Here is a 23,969-nt window from a genome sequence, read left to right as displayed (position 1 = left end):
GACAACGTAATAATTGCACGACACTATTGACTTGATTGATACAATGTTAACAAGACACTTCACGACCGATAAAGAGCTCGCGCGCGCGCAACTGACCGACCGCGGCCGGCGGCCGGAAGAGCGAGAGGGAGGCGCGGGCCGCGGCCCCGCGCCGCCCTCTCGCTCGTGGCTCGCGGGTGATAATGGCCGCACAACAAACGTACACCGCCGCCTTTAGGAAGCGTCGGGCCGGCAACGTCGCATCTCTCTCCATAGTAACGGGCGGCCTTGCGTTGAGCGTAAATAGTGCTAGCGACGCGTGTGTCCAAATATTACCAATTTTGGGATGAAATTTTGAGTTGCTTTATTTAACTTTTTTTTTTGCATAAATAGGATCAGTATCAATAACTCATTACCCAGATTTTTTTTTCCCGGTGATAAAAATGTAGTGGTGTATAATAAAGTATATTATGTAGTGCATTTTTAAATATTGTTATTGGAACAAAAGAGACTGATGATCTTTGAATCATGATTTGTTTTCTCGGTTAGTTATTTCTTTGTTTTTCCATGCGGAATTACTATGCTCTTGTTTGTAACATACTTTTGTTTAATAAATGCTTGGCTCATTAATATTTACGGTGTTTTATACTTATACAGTGTTTAGTAGTTACCTTAAAATATAGGGTGTAAGGAAATGAAAAAACAAGTACATTCAGAAATGTATATTCGAAAAAGCGATTTGCTACAAACATTTTGCGAAACCCATCTAATGCGGAAACATTATAATGGCAAAATTAAAAACCATACATATTGAAACACGTTACATTTATGCGTAGTGAAGGAATGCGCCTACGACTGTGATGATGAGTGCGAGAACAGTAACGATGCAAAAACAAAACCGTTTAAATACATTTTAGGCAGTTTTAAGCTATCATATAAATGTTAAATACGCAACAAAAGAAAAAATAAGTTTCACGATTACATCTAAATTCACAATAATGCAAAAGGCAAATTGAAAAAAGAAATTGATCTACCCATAATCTACCACCACATATAAAAGTGTAATGCAAAGTTCAACAATTACATCAAGATTTTAAGATTGAAAGTCAAATAACAATATAACTAACGTCAAGTGGATAGTGTAAAAATAATTAATTTTACAAAAACAATTTCAAACGTTTACATAATATTAAAAAAATGAAAGAGGAACGCAATCAGAGTGAAATCAAAGGAAAATATTCTAAAGGACATCTCATGTCGATCAAACATTTTCTTTCAAACTGACACAATTTCAAACTTGATTTCTATTGCAATGAGATGTCCTTTAAAATCACAGCAAACACGTTCTCGTGTAACTTCAAAATAAACCGAACAATATAAATGCCAAAAAATAAATTTAAAATAACAAATATTTGAAAAATATTCATTTTTGTAAAGTTCCCACGAGACCGTGTTACATATACGGTTACAAACTTCGCGGTTTTTATTCAAATTCTGAAAACACATTCGTCAACATCACTGCATTTGTGTGACACTTATGAGAGATATGCATAACATTATCACAACATTGAAAACATTAATTTGTATAAAAACAATATTTTTAGAAAAAATACTATCAACACGCAAGATTGTCACATTGCTGATATTTACCCTGCTCTAGAATTGAGACCCGACACCCGACATCGACCTGGAACCAAGTCTAAATGGTGGGTCAAATCTATAAATTTTAATAGTCAAAGTAAAATATTTGTTGTCTGCTATCAGAATTTAATAATTATTAATTTGAAACAAATTCGACTAATTCGGTTGAAACTGGTGACATGTTGAGACCAAAATCTTATAGAATACAATCAAAGAACGTAATATAATATCATTTTGACAAAATCGGTATTAATTACGACTGGCAACATAGAAAGATCCATAATACAAACAACACTTAAAACTCAACTCAACCTCAGTTATAGATTCTGTCATTTGATTGGTCTTCTGAAATTCAACCAATCAGATGCCTCAAACCATGCTCGCGATGGAATATAGTTTTGAGCGTGTCGTTCTGAAATAAGGATCTTGTATACTTTACCGTAACAGATTTTCAATCCTCAGTCATTGCATTAAGGTTAGAGGCTTTCTTCAGTGTGCTTCAATTCCTCAGTGTGGTTATTAAGAGTCCAACGGTTAAACGTAATAAGATTTTGGTCTTGCAATGCCTAAACGAATTCCATATCAATAATAACATTTCATACAATAAACAAAACAGTCTCCAATTTCAACCGCGCGCCGTCAGCCTGGCAATAAAAACCGCGTCGTTGTAATTCCGGCGGGCGGGTCACTTGAGCGCGCACTCGACGAAAACTCCGGCGTGTTCGGTCTGCGGCGGCGGCGTGAGCGGCGGCGACGCCGGCGGCGACTGCGGGCCCGTCATGCGGGAGCCGACCACGAAGTGAGACTCGGTTAGAGGCCACATGTTCTTGAGGCTTAGCCTGGGGAGAGAGACGTTATTGGTTATTGAGGTAGAATAGAAATCAAGCGATTTGGGGGCCTATAAAGTTTAAACTGTCATTTAGTATGGAAATGTCACTTGAAACAAGTGCTTAACGTGTGTATAGCTTTTTTGTAATAAGGCCCTTGTTATCTAAATTAGAGTAGGCGCACACCGTTGATTTTTAGTTGGCCGATAGTTGTGCCCGATTTTAAATTGTATGAAGAATCGGCCAAATCGAATCGGCGTAGTGTGCGCACTCCCATACATGCCCATACTGATCAACTGCCCGACTAAACTATCGGCCGACGAAAAATCAACGGTGTGCAATCATTTTGATCAACTTGTAAAAACCAGCGACGTGTGTGGTGGCAATTAGAGAGGGTCGTGCTCCGGTAGTGAAAATTGAATGATCACAAAAGTAATCGATATAGCCCGTAGAATTTCCAAACTTCATGGTAGTGAGCGGGACACAGAAGAACTAATAGCTGTTGGGATAGAAAAGCTCTCGAGTGGCGACCACGGACCGGAAAACGGAATCTGGTGAAGGTCGCGGGAAGCACCTGGATATGAACAGCGCCGGACCGGTAATTGTGGAACTAACTCTTTTTTTGTAATGGTGTGTACTGACCACAGCTGGCGGTCGATGACGGCCCTCACTCTCGGCAGCGGGAAGCCGTTGAAGGGCGAGGCCACGGGCAGGGTGTAGGCGCCCATGTCTCGGAAGGCCAGCCAGTTGCTGGCACGCAGCGGTGGCAGCGAGTATATAGACTCATAGAGAGATATGCTCCTACAGTGTACCTAACTACGTCAGCAGCATGTTTGTAGGTATAGTCGTGATTCTGTAGTCGCAGCGGTTCCCGAATGGTGGTCCGCGGAACCCTGGGGTTCCGTGGAAAGGCCGCAAGGGTTCCGTAAAAAATATTATCCCACGTTTCGTGACCGACGTTGTTCGCGCGCACCGACTTGTTTACGCACAAGGGAGGGGCAGGGCGTGCGGGCGGAGTAGTACGGGGGTTCCGCTAGGAAAAGTATAATCAATTAGGGTTCCTTGGCAAAAAAAAAATTGGGAAACCCTGCTGTAGTGGCCTGTGAATTAGCTGTTATACTGACCACAGCTGGCGGTCGATGACGGCCCTCACTCTTGGCAGCGGGAAGCCGTTGAAGGGCGAGGCCACGGGCAGGGTGTAGGCGCCCATGTCTCGGAAGGCCAGCCAGTTGCCGGCACGCAGCGGTGGAAGCGACGCGGTCGGCAGCACGCAGTCTAGCCCGTCGCATGTAGGGCCCCAGACGGAGCACGGCTGAGGCTTCTCAGACGTCGGCTGTAGAGAAAATACGGGGCTACTTTAAAACAATTGCTACATTTTTAAGATGAAAAAGGAAGTCGTCCTTTTGGCCAGTTACAAACAGACTGGTACTCGGCCTCGTGATAAGTGCCGTTCTATACAAAACGATTATATCGAGGCGTATTTTCAACACCTTTACTATCAAATTTCTCAGGAATATCTACCCGGGAAACTAATGATCTAGGAGACCCTTTTTATTTAAAAAGGTCGTTAATATTGTGTCATTGATACGGCTTCTTCGGCGGTATCTGGACTCATTGTGCCTCTGGCAAACTAAAAAGGGTTTATGGTTCTGCAGTGAAGATCAAAGGACCAGCCGGACTAGGACGGGCGCAGTGCGCACTGTAATGTTTTAAGTGAAAAAAGTATGGTTTATCTATAAATTGCCTCTTAAATGTTTATCGTGGCACGCATCCTAGGCTTGGGCTGAGTGACAACACCTACTAACACTAACTATAACCATAACCGGTGTTTTTGTATGGAGTTTGACAGACTTCACGTTTGTTATTGTTAAAGTAAGGTTCGGCCAAACCAACGCGATCACACGCGATCAGCCGGCGTGCAGCGATGGCGACCTGACTTAAATGCATTGATCGCCATCGCTACACGGCTGATCGCGTTGGTTTGGCCGAACCTTAAGACGGTGAAACCCAGCCTTATTGGTGATGGTGTTATACAAGATGGTGTCTCACCATGAGCGGCTGCGCGACGACCTGCTGGTGGTCGTAGAGCACGCAGTTGAAGGAGCCGTACACGCCGTCGTTGATGAAGTACATCGTATGCGGCTCCGACTCCTCCTTCGCTGGCAGCTGCAAAGATACACGTGTTATTAGCTTTGAACAACTGCAACGTAGTAGAGACCTTATAAGACGCAGGAGGTGCGAACGCGTGTTTCTGATCGGGTGGGAAAGGGCTCTTGGGTCTTGGTTAGATCTTGACGTCTGCGCGTTCAGTGCTGCTTTTCGGCTGGTCAGTCAAAATGGTTAGGAACCACACTCGCAGTCACCTAATAGATGCTATATGTATAACAATACAGATGGATCGAGCCATTAGAAACGCCAAAGTCGCATCGCCGCCGCATCGCATCGTATGCTTTGGCTCTGAACCGGATGCTTCGTCCAGAACGCTCAGAGAACGATTCTGGTCGCAGTGGCAATTTTTCATGTATGCAACAGTCAAGTAGTTAGTAATATTTAGTTCTAGTCGTAGTACAAGTCTAACGCATTAACTGAGTGAGTCAAGGCCTAAGATATGGGAGCAGCGAAGGAAGGATGACAGAGCTTACAAGCCTAAAATCTTAGATTAATAAAACCTAGATGGATAGTCTTCATACAAACGCTTCCTCAAGAGTGAGGCAAAATTCTTATGTCATTAGTGTCAATTTTGTTGGGGAGTGTAGACAGTGAAGGCGATTTTCCCGAAAGCAGGGAAATTTTTAATACGTTTTTAATTATTTTATAATTAACAAAAACAAAACGCATCATGTACTTACTTATTTATTGAATACAAAGTACCTACCTAATAACAATAAGATAAATCGACTTAAAAGTCTCGATTTCATAAAAAAGTTAGTGTATTTGTACGGCGAACAATTGGGAAATAAATTTTCTTGTTACTGGTATCATTCCCGTATTTAATTTTTGAAAGCCAAATTCAAGCAAAATACGCGTCGAATCGTAGTACTTACTTATGAAATGTAACACTGGTCACTTTCTTTCGTTTTTCTGATGTATTTAGACACCCTTTCACAGCACAAACCGTCTTAATTAATTAAAAGTCGTCAGACGTGTTTACCAAATTTTCACTTTGACAGTTCATGTGACGTTTACGGGTAAGCCTTGCCGGCTCCCTAAAAACTGCCTCACCTTTCGTGCACTGACTATCTATCTAGGTTTTATTAATCTAAGCCTAAAATACATCTGCAGTGTCGGTGACGTTTGACGTCACAAAAATAACCTCCCATGCAGGCTTTAAATCATGATTTAAATCACGATTTTTATTGCATGATTTTTTAAATAAAAATCACTGATTGATTAATGAAAGGCTGGGAGTTTATATTAATCAACTGTAATGTTCGAAAACAATGTTAATATTAAGTGTTAATGTATGAAATTGTAGTTTTGTATGGAGAATCTGAAAAATTTAATTTTTCCATACAAACACATTTGCGTTGCCAGCTCTATACATCAATTCTACGTAAATAAAAATGTATTCCGTAAGAAAAACTAAAGAAATGATCGCAGAACCTAATAAAAATCAAAAAAATCAAATTAATTTAAAAAAATCGTGATTTTTATCGACTCGTAGTACTTATTATTATTCTGTGGTATCACGTACCTCTCTCTTGGCGTGCACGAGCGCGGCGAGCGTGTAGGCGGCGGCGGCGAAGTAGCGGCCCGGCTCCGCGATCACGCGCACGTTGGAACCGCCGAAGTACGTCTCCAGCGCAGAGTTGATATGATGATGATGACTAAAGCCCGGTCCGTGAGCACGTAGAATATTGTCCAATGACCCCTAGCTACCCATCCTTATCGCTTGCGCGTAATTATATTGCTGTCGCGACTGTGCGACGCGAGCCCGCAGTGAGTGTGCGAGTACTACAAACGTACTGGTTGGTGTACTGCTCCGACTTTTGGTTGCACTGGCTCCGTCTGGTGGTTGTATTGGCTCCGTCTGGTGGTTGTATTGGCTCCGTCTGGTGGTTGTATTGGCTCCGTCTAGTGTTTATACTGATTCAGACTGGGGTTTGTAGCTCCTGCTAGAGGTTTTATAAGCTCCGTCTGGCGACTGACTACCGCTGCAGTCGCAGCTAACTATACTCTTAAGCAACCACACCAACGCGTGCAGATTGCCATCGCCGGCGCGATCAAAGGCCAATGACAGGTCGCGCGACCCATGACATTTCACGCGACCTGTCTGTCATTTTCCTATGATCGCGGCGGCGACCTTTAGTCCACGTTCGTAACTGAAATTTGATTACCAGCTACGAACATGGATTATGTTTTCTCTGTTCTTAACTGGTTATTAATTAATAAATATTTTATCCACTTTCGTAGCTAAGTTTAAGTAAATGTTTTTTTTTCTTTCGGCGATTTGCACGCTTTGGTGTGGTTAAACAAAAAAAATGTGACGCATTGGATAAACTACTTCGCACGTACCTCTCTCTTGGCGTGCACGAGCGCGGCGAGCGTGTATGCGGCGGCGGCGAAGTAGCGGCCCGGCTCCGCGATCACGCGCACGTTGGAGCCGCCGAAATACGTCTCCAGCGCAGAGTTGATCACCACCGCCACCTGCCGACATCAATTAATTAATATCTTGAAGAAAGAAAGAAAGTAGCTTTATTTTGGCAACAACAAATACATACACAAAAAAAACTAAGTTATCAAAAAGGTCACCCACTCTGTAACATCTTGACAGTGTGACTACCAAGACACTGATTTTCAGTGGGTGCTTTTTATGCAGTCAGCGTTATACAACAAAACAAAAACAAAAAAAAAGAAGAAGAAAGACTTTACACTGCACCATCATCATCATTGTTTCAGCCATAGGACGTCCACTGCTGAACATGGGCCTCCCCCAATGCTTTCCATAGTCATCGATTGGTAGCGGCCTGCGTCCAGCGCTTCCCTGCTACCTTTATGATGTCGTCAGTCCACCTTGAGGGTGAACGTCCCACGCTGCGTTTTCCGGTACGCGGCCTCCATTCTAGAACCATGCTGCCCCATCGGCTGACAGTTCTGCGTACTACCACAGAATAATAATAAGTACTACGTACAGAAGTTTTACTTCGCGAAGGTACTTAAAAAAATGTATGCTCAATGTCATTAACAATATGGTGTAAATTAGCCTGTCTCAAGAGTCAAGCACCATTTTGTTGACAAACGTCAGTGATCGGCACTGCGCCGAAGCTATAGGGCTGACTTCGGTAAAATGATGTGACGTGAGGTGCCAAACTGCGGAAAATGGCGGAGGAAATACATGATTTACCTAGCATGAATTATCATGAATAATATTAACTACTTATTTACCTCTCAGTGTCTTGAGGCAACTTAAAAAAGTACATTCTGTGTTTTTATTATTATTTAGGCAGTTAAATACTGCACAGTATTTAGTACACCATTTTCTTTATTTTCTTCCATCATACACAAGAATACGCGTGCGTGAGTCAATGTTCGCTCGTATGTGAGGCCTTGTCGAATAGTATCCTGTAGGTGGGCCATCGTGCGTGTTTTGTTTTCGATTTAAGCTCGCGGAGATGAATAGGCCTGGTTTTACACTGCACCATCATCATCATTTCAGCCATAGGACGTCCACGGCTGAACATAGGCCTTTTTTTACGTCGGGAAATGCTTTGCGCATACCTACAAGTCGATGGGAACGGCCAGTTGGTTATGTGGGACTCTCCCCGCCTACCCACTAAAACCCGACGGTTTCCATCCACCAGAGCCCAACGAAACGGAGCCGCGAGTTAATGTCCTGGTTGGACATACGTCCGCAGCTCCGCCTCAGGCTAGATGCTTGCTCGTGAGCGAGCCTCTCTGGCTTCGAGGGAACCCCCAATCCCCTCCTCCAGTTGTTTTTTATAGAGGTTTTCTCCTCGCGGCCCTGGTAAAACAGGACCCCCGACCCGCCGTAGCGGGTTACGGTCTGCTCTGGCTCTAGTCGGTCCACCTTATGGGTGAACGTCCACGCTGCGTTTCCCGGTACGCGGCCTCCATTCCATAACCATGCTGCCTCATCGGCTGTCAGTTCTGCGTACTATGTGCACTGCATCATCATCAGCCCTAAACTTAGCAAAGATGCGCTGAGGTACCGAACAACGGCTAAACATCTTTTTGTAGAGACATACACTTCAAAAATTCAGACCATGTTTATCGGGATCGAACCCGCAACTTTTAGCACAATCTCTTTTGGCTCCTATTGGTGGTTGTAATGGCTTCGATTGGCGGCTGTACTAATGCCGTCTGACAGCTGCACCGCTATTGGAAGAGGAAGCTGTACAACCAGATACTGTCGCTGCAATGGCAATCAATCTTGACGCGCAAGTACACCGCTGTCTAGCGATTGTACTGGCTCCGTCTGGCGGCTGTACTGACGCCGTCTGGCAGCTATACTGGCTCCGTCATGCAACTATATTGCCGCTAAGGATGGCGCATAGGTACACCGCCGTCTGTACCGCCGTGGTTGTACTATAGCTCCGTCTGAAACTTGTACTGGCTCCGTCTGGCGTGTCAGTCATCTTACCTCCTGGATGGAAGTGTGCAGGCCTCCAGGGAATCCGCCCCCGATGTCCAACAGCGACATGCGCGAGTGGCCCACGCTAGCGGCCAGCGTGAACAGCGCGCGACTGTACTGGATGGCGCGCAAGTACACAGCTGTCTCCGAAGCCCCGGATCCGACGTGGAACGACACGCCGATCACCTATGGAGGTAAATACAAAATTAAAACCTCCACAATACACTGCTAAAGCCTGGTCCATGAGCACGTAGAATCCCGTCCAATGACCCCAAGCTACCTATCCCTATCGCTCGCGCGTAATTATATTGCTGTCGCGCTCGCACACTCACTGCGGGCGCTCGTCGCACAGTCGCGACAGCAACATAATTACGCGCGAGCGATAGGGATGGGTAGCTTGGAGTCATTGGACGGGATTCTACGTGCTCACGGACCAGGCTTTAGTATAGTTGGTGCAACATTTTACATTTTTTAACACCTCGAAATTAATGACGAAATGAATGTATTGCGTGTTGAATACGATGAACCTGATTGCTGAGCAGCATTTCGCTTCGGAAGGCATTAGGTCACTTGGAGTGTCGTGTTCGTACCGCGAAGTGAACACTCGGAGAATATTATTTGACAGAGATTTGACTGGAAAGTCACAGTTCACACGGGATCTACTCGTTTCTAGAGCTAGAAAATAAGAGGGAGTAGGAAAAGTTCTTTATGTATTTACTTTACCATGGAAAACTCTTGTAAATCTCAAAATATACTAGTGGCGCCACCTCGTGTTTAGTTTGAAACAATTCACCAGATGCACTTTTGCTTTAAGAGCGTTTACGCGAAGCGCGGCGTTTCAAGGGGCATCATTGGAAATGATTCGCGCGCGGCGTTTTTTAATAGTTTTCAAATGTTTATAGCAAAACAATAATAATGAATTATAGATCGTTTCAAAGTAAATATTTAAAAAGAAGATGTTATTTTATTATATTAAGCTATTTTTATGTTGAATTAAAGAAGAATAATGGTGTAAAAATCACTTTGATTTTTGGGTATTTCACGTTCTTTGAATTTGTGATTTCTTATTGTAAAATGCTTAAATCTAAGAATTTTCTCAATTAACTATTTGCCTAAGGACCTATGCTATAGGATATAAAAATGTTTGTTATATCGTTTTCACAGTATTTTTATAAAAATTTCAGCTTGTAAACTGACGCTAAAGAGGAAATTTGAAAACCTGTGTGGACTTATCTTGATAGAATTCTTAAATACTATACTAATTGAAATATTTTCTCAACTAACTATTTAGACGACGAAATTGCCTAATTATTTATGCCTATAACATATTTGTAATGTAACTGGTTAATGATTGTAACGGGTTGAAAAAGTACTGTTTTTGCGCCAAACGGCGTAAACGCTCTTAAGTGAAGACACTGCGTAGCAAACAGCTATCAGCTATTATGTGAGATGAAACAGTTACTTTATTTGTTATAATAACGTTTAGTACTGACCTCCAAGCCAAGCACGGCAGCGACTTTAAGCAGGCGCGGCGCCTCGGTGACGGGGTCGCAGCCGAACTTGATGCCGAGCGGGCACTGCGCCGACGCCGCGTCGCAACGGATGCGGATCACCAGCCTGCGGACAGAATAGAATAGTTTTAACGCATTCGCTATACGGTAGATCGAAGGTTGTGGTGGAGCTGCTTGGGAAAGATATAATACGGTCAGGTCAAAGGGAATAAATACAGCCTGCGTAATGTATGGTTACTTTGACCTGACCGCAGACCGCATTCAGTGTGGGTTATCCTTTAGGCTACAACTACTTAGGCTCTATAGATCGTTTTATCCACGAAGACGCGCCCCACCATTCTTCCGCTAATGTCTGAGTGTTATCGGTACACGCTAAATTATACATGAATGCACACGCACACCAATAATGACGCTCGGATTGCTAGGATCAAACTCCCCGCATCCCGCGCTTCCGTCGACCAAAAATTAATGGGGCGCGTCTTCGTGGAACCAGGCCTGTTCATCTCCGCGAGTTTACATCGAAAACAAAACACGCACGATGGCCCACCTACAGGATACTATTCGACAAGGCCTCACATACGAGCGAACATTGACTCACGCACGCGTATTCATGTGTATGATGGAAGAAAATAAAGAAAATGGTGTACTAAATACTGTGCATTATTTAACTGCCTAAATAATAATAAAAACACAGAATGTACTTTTTTAAGTTGCCTCAAGACACTGAGAGGTAAATAAGTAGTTAATATTATTCATGATAATTCATTCTAATTGATATTTCCTCCGCCATTTTCCGTAGTTTGGCACCTCACGTCACATCATTTTACCGAAGTCAGCCCTATAGCTTCGGCGCAGTGCCGATCACTGACGTTTGTCAACAAAATGGTGCTTGACTCTTGAGACAGGCTAAATTACACCATATTGTTAATGACATTGAGCATACATTTTTTTAAATACCTTCGCGAAGTAAAACTTCTGTACGTAGTACTTATTATTATTCTGTGGTGGAACAAACGATCTATAACTTGAGAGACTTGGATTAGATTTCTTTCTACGGTGGCGCGTACCTACGTCAGTCGAGCGTATAAACTCTCATGTTATAAGGCACCGCATTGCGACGCTGATTCATACGTACAGCTGACGAACGCGACAGACATCAACGTAGGAAGAAATCAAACCTTAATGTCACACTGACCATAGCGATCGTGAACGTGACAGCAAAGTACACACATCTTCGAGGAGTTATCGAAAGTTCGACAATTGAAATCTCGGTAAATAATAAAGGAAAGATATCATTCAGCAGAAAAAAAGATGTGGCAGGCTGGCATATCTGTCGCAGAATCGATCAAAAGCAAAGGAAACGGGGTATTGAATGAATATCACGTCACGGAAAATGTAACGTAGGACGTCACCGGCTTACACATAACGTTTGCGCTCGACATATTATGTAATATGTGTAGTTGTGTACGTATTGCGTGGTCACTATAAATGGATTAGAGCATACCTTAGCTGTTTACAGTGAACTAGGTGACCTTTACAATGCTCGGTTACTTTTATTTAGATCTGTCTGTTGGCCAAAGTCAACTGACCAAGCTGAAGACAGAGGATGGCAGAGCCATTTCGTCGGGGCCGGAGATATTGGAAGAGGTCGAGAAGTTCTACGGACAATTATACACGAGTGTACGTGCACCTGTCACAAATCTAGCCGAAGACCCAAGAGCTAGACTGACCCGACACTATACCGAAGATATCCCGGACGTCAGTCTGTACGAGATTAGAATGGCTCTCAAACAGCTGAAGAACAACAAGGCACCGGGTGATGATGGAATCACGGCTGAGCTTTTGAAGGCAGGCGGAACGCCGGTACTGAGGGCTCTTCAGAAGCTGTTCAATTCCGTCATCCTCGAAGGAAAAACGCCTACGACATGGCACAGAAGTGTGGTGGTACTCTTCTTCAAAAAAGGTGACAAAACCTTATTGAAGAATTATAGACCCATCTCACTTCTGAGCCATGTCTACAAGCTGTTTTCAAGAGTCATTACGAATCGTCTCGCTCGCAGGCTCGACGACTTCCAGCCTCCCGAACAAGCCGGTTTCCGAAAAGGCTTTAGTACCATAGACCACATACATACGCTAAGGCAGATTATACAGAAGACCGAGGAGTATAATCAACCACTTTGCCTGGCGTTTGTGGATTATGAGAAAGCCTTCGATTCGGTCGAGACCTGGGCAGTGCTACAGTCTCTCCAAAGGTGCCAAATTGACTATCGATATATCGAAGTGTTGAGGGGTTTGTACAAAAACGCCACAATGTCGGTCCGCCTCCAGGATCGGGATTCGAAACCTATCCAGTTGCAGCGAGGGGTAAGACAGGGAGACGTCATATCTCCAAAACTGTTTACCACCGCCCTGGAAGATGTCTTCAAGCTTCTGGACTGGAACGGATTTGGCATAAATATCAACGGCGAGTACATCACCCACCTTCGATTCGCGGACGATATCGTAGTCATGGCTGAGACCTTGGAGGATCTAGGCACAATGCTCGATGGCCTCAGTAGAGCCTCTCAACAAGTGGGCCTCAGAATGAACATGGACAAGACAAAAATCATGTCTAATGTCCGTGTTGCACCCACTCCTCTGAAGGTTGGAGACTCTACACTCGAAGTTGTCGACAATTATGTATACCTGGGACAAACAGTCCAGTTAGGTAGGTCCAACTTCGAGAAAGAGGTCAATCGTCGAATCCAACTCGGATGGGCAGCGTTCGGGAAGCTTTGCCATATACTCATGTCCGAAATACCGCAGTGTCTCAAGACGAAAGTCTTCGGGCAGTGTGTGTTGCCAGTGTTGACATATGGATCCGAAACGTGGTCGCTTACTATGGGCCTCATAAGAAGGCTCAAGGTCACCCAAAGGGCGATGGAGCGGGCTATGCTCGGAGTTTCCCTGCGTGATCGAATCAGAAATGAGGAGATCCGTAGGAGAACCAAAGTAACCGACATAGCTCGCAGAATTGCTAAAATCAAGTGGCAGTGGGCGGGGCACATAGCTCGTAGAGACGATGGCCGTTGGGGCAGGAAAGTTCTCGAGTAGCGACCACGGGCTGGAAAACGTAGCGTGGGCAGGCCTCCTACTAGGTGGACCGACGATCTGGTAAGGGTCGCGGGAAGAGCCTGGATGCGGGCAGCGCAGGACCGTTCATTGTGGAAAACCTTGGGGGAGGCCTTTGTCCAGCAGTGGACGTCATTTGGCTGAAACGATATGTGTTTTAAGCCATATTATTTATACTGATCTTTAGATGATCAGATTTTAAAGAACTTTTATATTCATACAGAAATGTTTTGGATGGCAACGTCACATACAAAGTATGCATGATAGATAAATAAATGAAACATTTAAATCTCAAGTAGACAGACTGATATACGAATCAGATGTCTGATAACATTTACGCATAAATGTCAGATGTAGTAAGGAAATACTAAGATTAGTATGTCGATCAAAATTATCTTTTTTAAGCCGAAACCTTGTTTATTTTAAGAATAACGTGTATGTACTACTTTACGTAATCTATAAAAAGGCGCATAGATTTAGACGAAAAGATTAAAAGATTGAGTCAATATATTATCTTTGTAATCTGCATTTTAAAATAATTTTACCTGTTTGCTGGAAATATCGGTTAAAATCAATGTTTAAAGTTATATTTGCGAGTTTTTTGGCTACAAAATTTTATTTAATACGCAATATTTTAACCATGCTGTGTGTACACGTTATTTGAGTGATGATCTAGATCTAAGCATAAGTTACTTTCTTTATATATTATTTGTGATGGTTACCTGTTGTGTATGCCTAATAATAAATAAATAAATTTGCAGATCCTAGAATTTTCATATAATTTATTCATTTATTTTGGCCTCAACGTTTGATTACCTACCACTAAAGCTCAGTTTAGTACAGTTCCATATAAAATACAACGCTCATTTATTGTGACATTTAGCTCCGTTTGAATACTCAGTTTAAGTCCCGGTTTCCACCGAAGCGAAGAGATGTATTTGAATAACCAATCAGATTCCCGACCGGAAGCCAAGCAGAGAGATTATGTAAGAACATCGAAATTCTCAATTCAAACACAACTTCTCTCCTCTCCACTTGAAAACCGGGAACCGGGTCTAATACAGTACCCAGTTAATACTAAATCAATCATTCATTCATTCGTTCACTCCACAGATACTCACTGCGCGTGCGGCATGAGCTGCTTGATCTTCATGAGCTCGGTCTCCGAGTCAAAGGTCATGACGTCGACTCCCATGCGAGCTGCGTTCTTATGCAGCTCCATATAGCTAAACCATTCATTCATTCGTTCGTTTCAACCGAAAGACGTCCACAGCTGGACAAAGGATTTCCACAAAGACCGGTCCTGCGCCGCTCGCATCCAGGCACCTCCCGCGACCCTCACCAGATCGTCGGTTCACCTAGTGGGAGGCCTGCCCACGCTACGTCTTCCGGCTCGTGGTCGCCACTCAAGAACTTTCCTGCCCCAACGGCCATCAGCTCTACGAGCTATGTGCCCCGTCCACTGCCACTTGATTTTAGCGATTCTGCAGGCTATGTCAGTCACTCGTTCACTTCATTCGTTCACTCCACAGATACTCACTGCGCGTGCGGCATGAGCTCGGTCTCGGAGTCGAAGGTCATGACGTCGACGCCCATGCGAGCTGCTGAAACTAAACCATTCATTCATTCGTTCACTCCACAGATACTCACTGCGCGTGCGGCATGAGCTGCTTGATCTTCATGAGCTCGGTCTCGGAGTCGAAAGTCATGACGTCGACGCCCATGCGAGCCGCGTACTTGATGTGCGACGCCATCTTGGCTGGGTTCGCGAAGATTATGCGCCTGGAACAAACGATACGTTAGCTAACAATAATTTGGATTTTTTGATCTTTCTCTTTTACTCGAAGCAAAGCTTTTATAAATATCCTACTAATATTATAAATGCGAAAGTTTGGATGTCTGGATGTTTGTTTTGTAACCCAGATTAGCATATAGGCTATAATTAATGCCGATCTGTGACACTAAATTTCACGCGGGTGAAGCCGCGGGCAAAAGCTATTATTCAATAACTAGCAGACGGACAGACAGACGCCTTTATGATGTCGTCGGTCAACTATGCCGCTCTACCTATAGTTCGAACGACGTTCGAACGTCGAAGCCACGATAGCCGAACGGTGAAGGGGTCGGACTGGCCGACTCGTGATCCGGGGAACGCGGGTCGCTGGTAGGGTAAAAAGATTATGAGACATATAGAGCAGGGTTTCCCAATTTTTTTTTGCCAAGGAACCCTAATTGATTATACTTTTCCTAGCGGAACCCTTGTGCGTAAACAAGTCGGTGCGAGCGAACAACGTCGGTCACGAAACGTGGGATAATATTTTTTACGGAACCCTTGCGGCCTTTCCACGGAACCCCAGGGTTCCGCGGACCACCATTCGGGAACCGCTGATATAGAGGCTCCTTAAGAGCAAAATGACGATTTGTAAGAACTATTTATTAGTCCAAACAAATAAATAAATTTTGACTTTGACTTTGACGAGTCGAAAAAAAAGTTTATTGTCTTGTGCTGTGCAGTATGTTGTGTGTTGTGCGGTGTACTCACTCGGGACGCACGCCGATGGAGGTGACGAGCTCGATTTCGGCCTTGGAAGCGCAGTCGAAGCCGGTGCCCAGCGCTGCCAGGGTTGTCACCAGCAGCTTGTCGTCGTTGCACTTCACCGCTGCAAAATAACAACACTTTAATGACATGAAAACAATTTGTTAAGAAAAGTAGATATTGGGGATGGGGATGTTGGGGATTTTTAGGGCAGACTTGAAAGAGCCAATCATTGATTCAACATAGTTCTGAAAGATTAATTACAGCGTTTTTGTATTACGTACGAAACGAATCCGTTAAAGACTTACATAGAGAATCGGATGACATAAATGGGATCCAGTGGGTAAGTACATTACCATACAAATAGTATTGGCGTAGCTAGGATTATTTTGCAGAGGGGCCTAGCCCCTAACATGGTATGTCTGATGGATACTGTGGATTAGTATCATAGCTCATGAGTGAGTACTATCATCTTCAAAATCTGTAGCCCAACATCCTGGGATGAGCACTGCTCCAGTCATTTGTTATAGACTGCCAACAACTCACCATCTCCTTCCAACACCCTGATGCGTTCCTCCTCCACGATCATTCTGGACTGTGTCACTAGATGTCCGTTCGTTTCACCCAAGACTCACTGCTAGACAAGTCTCTTCCAAGGATTTCCACAATGACCGGTCCTGCGCTGCCCGTATCCAGGCACTTCCCTTCACCAGTTCGTCGGTCCACCTAGTGACTCACCTAGCCACTCGAGGACTTTTCTGCCCCAGCAGCCAACAGGTCTGCGAGCTATGAAACTAAACGTACCAGTAAGGAACCAAACTCAAAAACTCACCGTAGAACGGCTCGACGCGCGGCATCAGCTCTCGCCACTGATGGTATCGCGCGACCACTTCGCCCACATCCATAACATAGAAGGGGTCCTCCTGCACCCCGTCCGCCGCGATCTCTCGCGCCACACTCAGCGGGGTCCAATCTCCTTCCAACACCCTGATGCGTTCCTCCTCCACGATCATTCTGGACTGTGTCACTAGATGGGTCAGTAGCAATGCCCCTTAGACTCCCGACGGGTCAGCCCCGGCGGCGCCGGAGCTGCGGCTGTCGGCTATGCTGCGAAGACGCAGGCGGTCAGCTGTTCGGAGAATGGGGGGCGGTGTCAAGTGGCGGGGCCCGGTGGTGGGGGTCCACTAGCGCTAGTCCACAAGTGTCAGCTGGAAGAAAAGTGCTTCGTTAGTTGGAGAATCTTGCTCGAGTCTAGAAAAGATGAGTGATTGACTAAGATTAAAAGTTGCCAAGGCTGTGTTCAAAGGGCAAGCAAGCTAAAGGGGAATTGGCTGGTCTTTACCATATCCACACATATGACATAGGTATAAGAGTTCTAAATGGAGAACAATGTCATCATCATCATGCTTTTTTAGATCATTTCAAGTTCAACCACAGTAGTTCCACTTGAGCAAAAGCCTCTCCCGCTGATTTTTTAACATTTCTGCAACCTTTATAAATTCATCTGTCCACCTTGTGAGCTGATTGTGAAAATGTTAGTCACAGATAGGGTCCAGCCCCATTCTGCGTGTATTACAAAAATTAATAACTATGCTGGTCCGTTGGTATATTGCGTTAAAACAATTCCATTCCACTCACATGGCGGGCGTGGTGTGTCAGCGGGCGGGCGCGTGCCGCAGCCAGGGCGGGTCGACGTTGAGTGCGCGGCGCCAACAGCGCGAACGTGGAGGAACTCCTCGCCCGGCACTCGCACACGCGCCGGCCTCACCCGGTACACCCTGGGGACAAGAGACAAGGTTTGTTTAGCACCCGTGACATTGGTGAAATTATGATTCCCAGCCGGGCTAGGATGCGCGTCGTGATACAATGTTATCGATGATTTTAGACGTCAAAATGTATGGGTTTATCGCGTAAAATCGATAAAACTAATGGCGTTATAAAAGCTTATCGCAGCGCTTAAAAATTATGGATGGATTAGACACCAAGAGCTATCAAGCTACCTACCAATTTTATCAATCTAGCCGGAAGGTAAACTGTCGAGAGTAGCTCAGCCTCATGAAAAGCAATAATCTCGCTACGATATTGCGGTTCTATGATATCCAATACCTACTTAATTTTATTTAAGCCGTCGCAAATGTATACTTTCGATACTCGATCTAAAACCCAATAAGGCAGGCCAAACAAGATTCTCTTCGATACGCGGATAAAATAATTATTTTAGCGCCATTATTTTAGATTAAACTGAATTTCTTTAGCACCTTACCGGTTATTTTCCTATCAGATTGCGTCAATCATTGGGAAATTCAGGAAAAACCTTATAGAATAATATCATTTACATAATACCTATAGTTTTGCTTTATCCTTATCTTTATGAAACCATGAGCACACATGAATAGATTCCGATAGTAATCTGCCTATTATACGTTGCACGTGATTATTTCTATGACAAATGCGTACTAGTTCCAAGTCTACTGTATTATGTATAAGACATCGCCTATCAAGAAAAACATGATTAACCTGTACAAAACGTAGATCAATTAGTTATTGTCAAAAACGAGCCGGTTTGGGCGTGACAAAAAACGCGGCGTATATTTTTACAAGCGCGGCGCCGGACTGAGAAGATGTCTGTCAACTTTAAAAGTCTTTATTTCAATAAAAGATAGGTGTATTTTACTACAACGGAATAATCTTTCCGTCCACAATCTCTAGATTATCTTAAGTACCTATAGTAGTGTTGTAACACCAGAGACCTTGAACTGATTCAAGATAATAATATATTTTTTTGTACAAAGTACAAACCACCCGGTAGCAACAAATATCTTCGTTTCCGAACCTCACAAGATAAGGGGTTATCAGCTTGCAACATTATTATAATGAGATTTTACTATTATGAATTGTGAACACGTTATTGTGATTATGTAAGGTTTTATCAAAGCCTACCTCATCAGTCAGTATTGTCCACTGTTTAATGCTTATCTTTTTAGTTTATTCTTCTTAGTTTTGCAGTCAATAAAACGGAGAATCTGAAGGGAAGGGAACGACATTTTGGTAGAGAGATTTTTATGCAGAACGAGACAAATATTTAACCGTAATCGCACCTGATGTTAAGTGAGATGCAGTCTAGCTAGAGTGGTATATTACCTTGCCCTGTAATTACATAAGAAAATATTTTATTTTAAGAGTTGGCAGCACAGGTTAGTAAACTCTCTTCGAAACGACACCTAGGCAATGTAGACTCTACATGCATAACAATAATAAACACTGTAATTACGTTATCAATACATTCTTCATTCTTGATATAACTCAGTTCATCAAACTTTAGACGAACAGAATGACTTACAGTTGGATCAAATTGATGTTAATTACGTGCCGATTGTTTTGCGTTCGTACCATAATGAAATTATATGGAATTTCGTGACAAACAAATCAATCAAACGGTAAATTCCTATGGCTAGCACCGTTACTAGAAAAAATAATGAAGATTTGTAACTAACTTTTCATGCGATGCAGAAATTGGTACTAAGATGCAACTCGTACCGTTTGCCCCCCCAATCTGTCTGGCCAGCGTGAGGAGTAGGTAAGAATAAATCGTTCATTTGCCTCTGGTTAATTACAGAGGGTCGTACTCCTGCAATGGAGACTAAATGATCTGATGATGATGATGAAGATGCAACTGCATATTTCAAACATGGTAATTGTTTCATTTACCACGATAATGGTATGGAACGCGATATCAATCATGTTTGTCTTTGTATACTACGACCCCACATAAGCGCTTCTACAGATCCCTTATGTAATGATGCTTTTCATGTCTATAGTAGACACAATGATGATGTGTCATCTCTGATCTCCCAAACTACGTCAATTTGGCACAGTTGGCACAATTATTGGAAGCTGTTGACGTCACCAAGTGGTGGACTTTACCCGTAACGTCGAATGTATTTTGGCACTAGATTAGCAGCGTCATAACTACTCATAAATAATCATAAAAGTGGATTGATCATAGCTGGAGTGGAGATTCTGCTTTCAATGTGGGTCAATCAACCTCCATGTGAATATGATTATGTGATTCGTGAGGCACAATAAGCCTTAGGAGGCTCATGTAGTCCGACTCTAGGATTATGACCTCAATGGCTTAGATGGTAAGTAATTTAAGTATCAATCCTCACATAGCTTTGTCCGATGTAAATATTGATACAGATGGAATCGCAAATGGAAATTGAATTGAAGGCTAAATTGTTTAGATGTTGAAGCTAAACTTCCAGAGTAGAAGACGATATTGGATTTATTTCTATTTTAATGACGATTCGAGTAGACAATGGATTTATCCGATACATAAAGATTTATCCTGATTTCGGGAAAATCTCCTTCTGCTTCTAACAGTTCAAGTTCTGAGAATTCAGAACTCCGGATCAAGAAAGTCGAACCCCCTTACCAATAAGAGAAGATGCGTTTTTTTATGTGACAATCGTGAACCCATCTCATTAAGATATTTTATAGAGCCGGTGTGAACAGCTGTTAAGATAAGTACTGCGGCGGAATTACGCTGTATAGCGCCACGTTGACTCACGAACCACGCGCCGAAATCGAGGCAAGGTCAATGTTACGCTACTAGTTAACATAGGTTTATGGAATCTTTTTTCTTGTTATTTCATGGCGGTAATGTACAGTCTACAATACACCATACATTTGATTCCCCGCGTGCCAGTGTTCAGTTTAATGCCATATTTATCTCTATACTTTCATAGATACGTAACTGCTGTTGTTTTTTAAAATAAGGTACTTGATACAAATAAGGCCTACCTAACTTTAAATGCTTATAATTCAATAAATATTAACGCCAATTAACAAAAACAAGGTTAATTATCTTCTTCCATCCTTTAATTTTAGCAATATTACAAAAAATAACACAATTTTTAACTAAATCTATTCAAAATAAGCAAATTACGAAACCACTGATTTTGGCTTTATTAAATCACCTACACGGAATAAGGCCTATATGATTCAAATGCCTCTAGACCTTAAAATTGAGGTTGTATTAAACAAAATGCGGTCTTATAACATTAAACACGTCGATTTGTTTGCGTTATCAAAATTTTACATACCAAGTAAACAGAAATATACTGTACATCTCTAGATAAACTTAAATTCCACTTATTAAGAATTATACATAAATTATAGATAAAATTAAATTCTCATAGTAACAAAGTAACGATTCCTTACATATATTATCAAAAAAAATATCAAAAACAAACAATATTGTTTTTTTGTATAGGGCTTATTAAAACACCGTGTTCGAATAAGGCCTACACATAAAACCTTTTAAATAAATCAGTTTAGGAACATCATTTAGTCTTGAATTTTTGTAAACAAAATGAGATATCAATTTTTGTTAGAACCAGGGCATAAAAAGGCTTCAGAATCATCTTTGCGAACTCCTACACAATACTTGTGATACCACCTAAAGCAGTCATTTATGGTCGCGTATCTGCTACTTTGTCTTCGAAACAGGCATGATAATACCAGCTTTTATTCTCCTTTCCTTAAGAATTATACATACGGCTTCTTTTTTCTTATTTTTTATTGTTTTTGTATTTTGTTTCTTTTTTTTACAGGTTTTGTAATTTTTTTGACACTGTTTTCTTTTTCTTTTCTGTGCTGTTAGTAACATTCTTATTAAATAAATATTTTGTTAATCTTTGACTCATTTAGTTTAATGAATTTGTCCGTAATCAGGTGTTAACATAAGTATCTAATATGGCCTACCATGCTGAAATAAGGCCTAGGCCTTATTAGATATCTCGCTCTTGTTGTCTTTAAAAAATTACAAATAATGCATCTATAGCCAGTAGTACAAATTAAGGTAATTATTAGCTAGTAAGATATATTTAGAAACGATTACTAAGAAAAGCTTAATCTAAAACTGCGTCATTTTACCGAAAACTTAAGATGAAATCGCCGGATTTTTATAAGGGAGCACGAAATCACCCACCACCTTAGAAGAACGCGTGCCAATTGGTGCTGGGATCGTGGATCGGGATGCTCTAGCACTCTACTGGGTTATAGGGCATATGAGTACGTGTCCTTGAAGTATTGTCCCTGTTGGATTTATTTATCTGTGTTTTCTGATGTATAGGCCTTATTAGAACGTAGGCCTTATTTGTATCAAGTACCTTAGTTATTATATTGCTTGCTTTTGATTTAAAAGTAATAAAAAAGTACGGCTTCGGAATCTAGGCTCTAGCCTTTTGCGCTTCACAATCCTCTGTTGCCGGTTGCCTTTAGAGTGCCATCGCCGGCAGCCGTTTTGACTGCCGGCAGCGTATCACGTGGTATCACCGAACGGTTCCCAATGGCCGTATTTTTGGGAACTGGCGCAACAGTAGATGCCACTTCTTCTCAGCACCAGCCCATATGTTGTCCCGAAGTGGTGGTAGGGCAAGCTATTTGGGACGTGTTTAAGCGCCCTGGAAAGGGCTGAGTACTGAATAAAGAACTTGAACTTGATGAGAACTACACTAACGCAAGAACTCCTAGAATCGATTCTGAAATGTGGTGTAAGTTTGCTTAATTCTGAGACAAGGTGCCGTCTTATTAAAAATGTCCAAGAAAGGTACCATAGTTTATTTATTTATTTATTTATTTATTTAATTGAAATGCAAGTGAGCTTACAGATTTATATCCAAAGCGCTCACATTGCCAATTTGAAATTACATTTAATGTTAGTAAGTACTTATATCTATTTATGGTAAAGAGCATGTGCTATTTTAGGAGGCGAATATTCACACAATGGCATGCCTTCAAAGGGCCTCTCAAGTTGTACGAATTCAGAAACTGCGTAGTAACCTTTTTCGCATAGAAGAAACAAGTCTAATTTTACGACATTGTAAAAGTAAGAAACCATATCGTACCTTCAGTAGGCACACAATTGGTGTTTTTAATTCTTGTTAACAACGTGGCTAAAATATTTATGATCTTTATTTTATGCATGAGAAATAGAGCTACTCTAAATAGAGCGAAAAAGTAAAACTGTTTTTTTTTTGTAAAACTTTAAAATTTAATTAAGTCTGGTTTTTTATGGGGCAAAATATGGTAAGTGATAACCGCCGCCCATAGATACCAGCAGCCCCAGGGGAGTTAAAGGTGCGTTACCGCCTTTAAAGTATAAGTGCGCTCTCTTTTTGAAAGATTATTTTCTGTCCATACCGCAGACGACAGTCCATTCCGAATTGGACGTATTGTAACGTGGTTACGGGGATATTGTAACATGGATATCCTTAGGCAATTGCTATGAAATTCCATATGGAGTTAGGGTTTGACCCAATATTGCTAAATGAAGCTGCGGTTGTGGTGAGTTTGTCACATACATGACGTAATAGTCGCATGCGCATGTAGGAAGCTGACAAACCATAATAGTCGGTGAGCTATTATTAATTTTATATCTAAGTGAACAGTTGTACTTATAGGAAATTCGAATAATATCTTATCACAAAGCTATGGAATAATATGGAGTGTCTTGTTAGTTAGACAGATCTAGACTTAAAAATATCAAGAAAAAATAAATAACTTGACTTAAGAACTTTCGTTTTAAAAACCAAATTTTTTACTCTGTCGATAATGACTCTTTTATGGACATTCTGGGCTATTAATTTGATTTAAATTTAATTAATTACGTTTTAATTTTATTCAGTTTTTCAATAAAATAATTGTACATTATATTTCTGTGTACTAAAATAATGTCAGCAAGCCAGTCAAAATCAATCGCACTATCG

At 42.2% G+C, this 23,969-nt stretch overlaps 1 protein-coding gene across 1 annotated transcript in view; it reads right to left on the bottom strand.

The window, feature by feature from the left end:
* Positions 1-2,145: 2,145 nt before the first annotated feature.
* Positions 2,146-23,969, bottom strand: part of LOC135082785 (ornithine decarboxylase 1-like) — a 33,785-nt gene continuing 11,961 nt past the window's right edge. Inside the window, exons 2-11 of the mRNA XM_063977549.1 lie at positions 17,836-17,975; positions 17,030-17,405; positions 16,204-16,321; positions 15,312-15,443; positions 10,533-10,656; positions 9,049-9,225; positions 6,963-7,094; positions 4,497-4,613; positions 3,572-3,780; positions 2,146-2,459 (exon numbers count right to left, since the gene is read on the bottom strand). Coding sequence (XP_063833619.1) covers positions 2,306-2,459; positions 3,572-3,780; positions 4,497-4,613; positions 6,963-7,094; positions 9,049-9,225; positions 10,533-10,656; positions 15,312-15,443; positions 16,204-16,321; positions 17,030-17,210 — 1,344 coding nt within the window. The 5' untranslated portion in view covers positions 17,211-17,405; positions 17,836-17,975 and the 3' untranslated portion in view covers positions 2,146-2,305. The remainder of the gene's footprint in view (positions 2,460-3,571; positions 3,781-4,496; positions 4,614-6,962; positions 7,095-9,048; positions 9,226-10,532; positions 10,657-15,311; positions 15,444-16,203; positions 16,322-17,029; positions 17,406-17,835; positions 17,976-23,969) is intronic.

This window comes from Ostrinia nubilalis, chromosome 22, assembly GCF_963855985.1.
Source record: "Ostrinia nubilalis chromosome 22, ilOstNubi1.1, whole genome shotgun sequence".
Classification (NCBI taxonomy): Eukaryota; Metazoa; Arthropoda; class Insecta; order Lepidoptera; family Crambidae; genus Ostrinia; species Ostrinia nubilalis.
The sequence above is the reverse complement of the archived record's forward strand: the minus strand, read 5'-3'. Positions and strand labels throughout refer to the sequence as shown.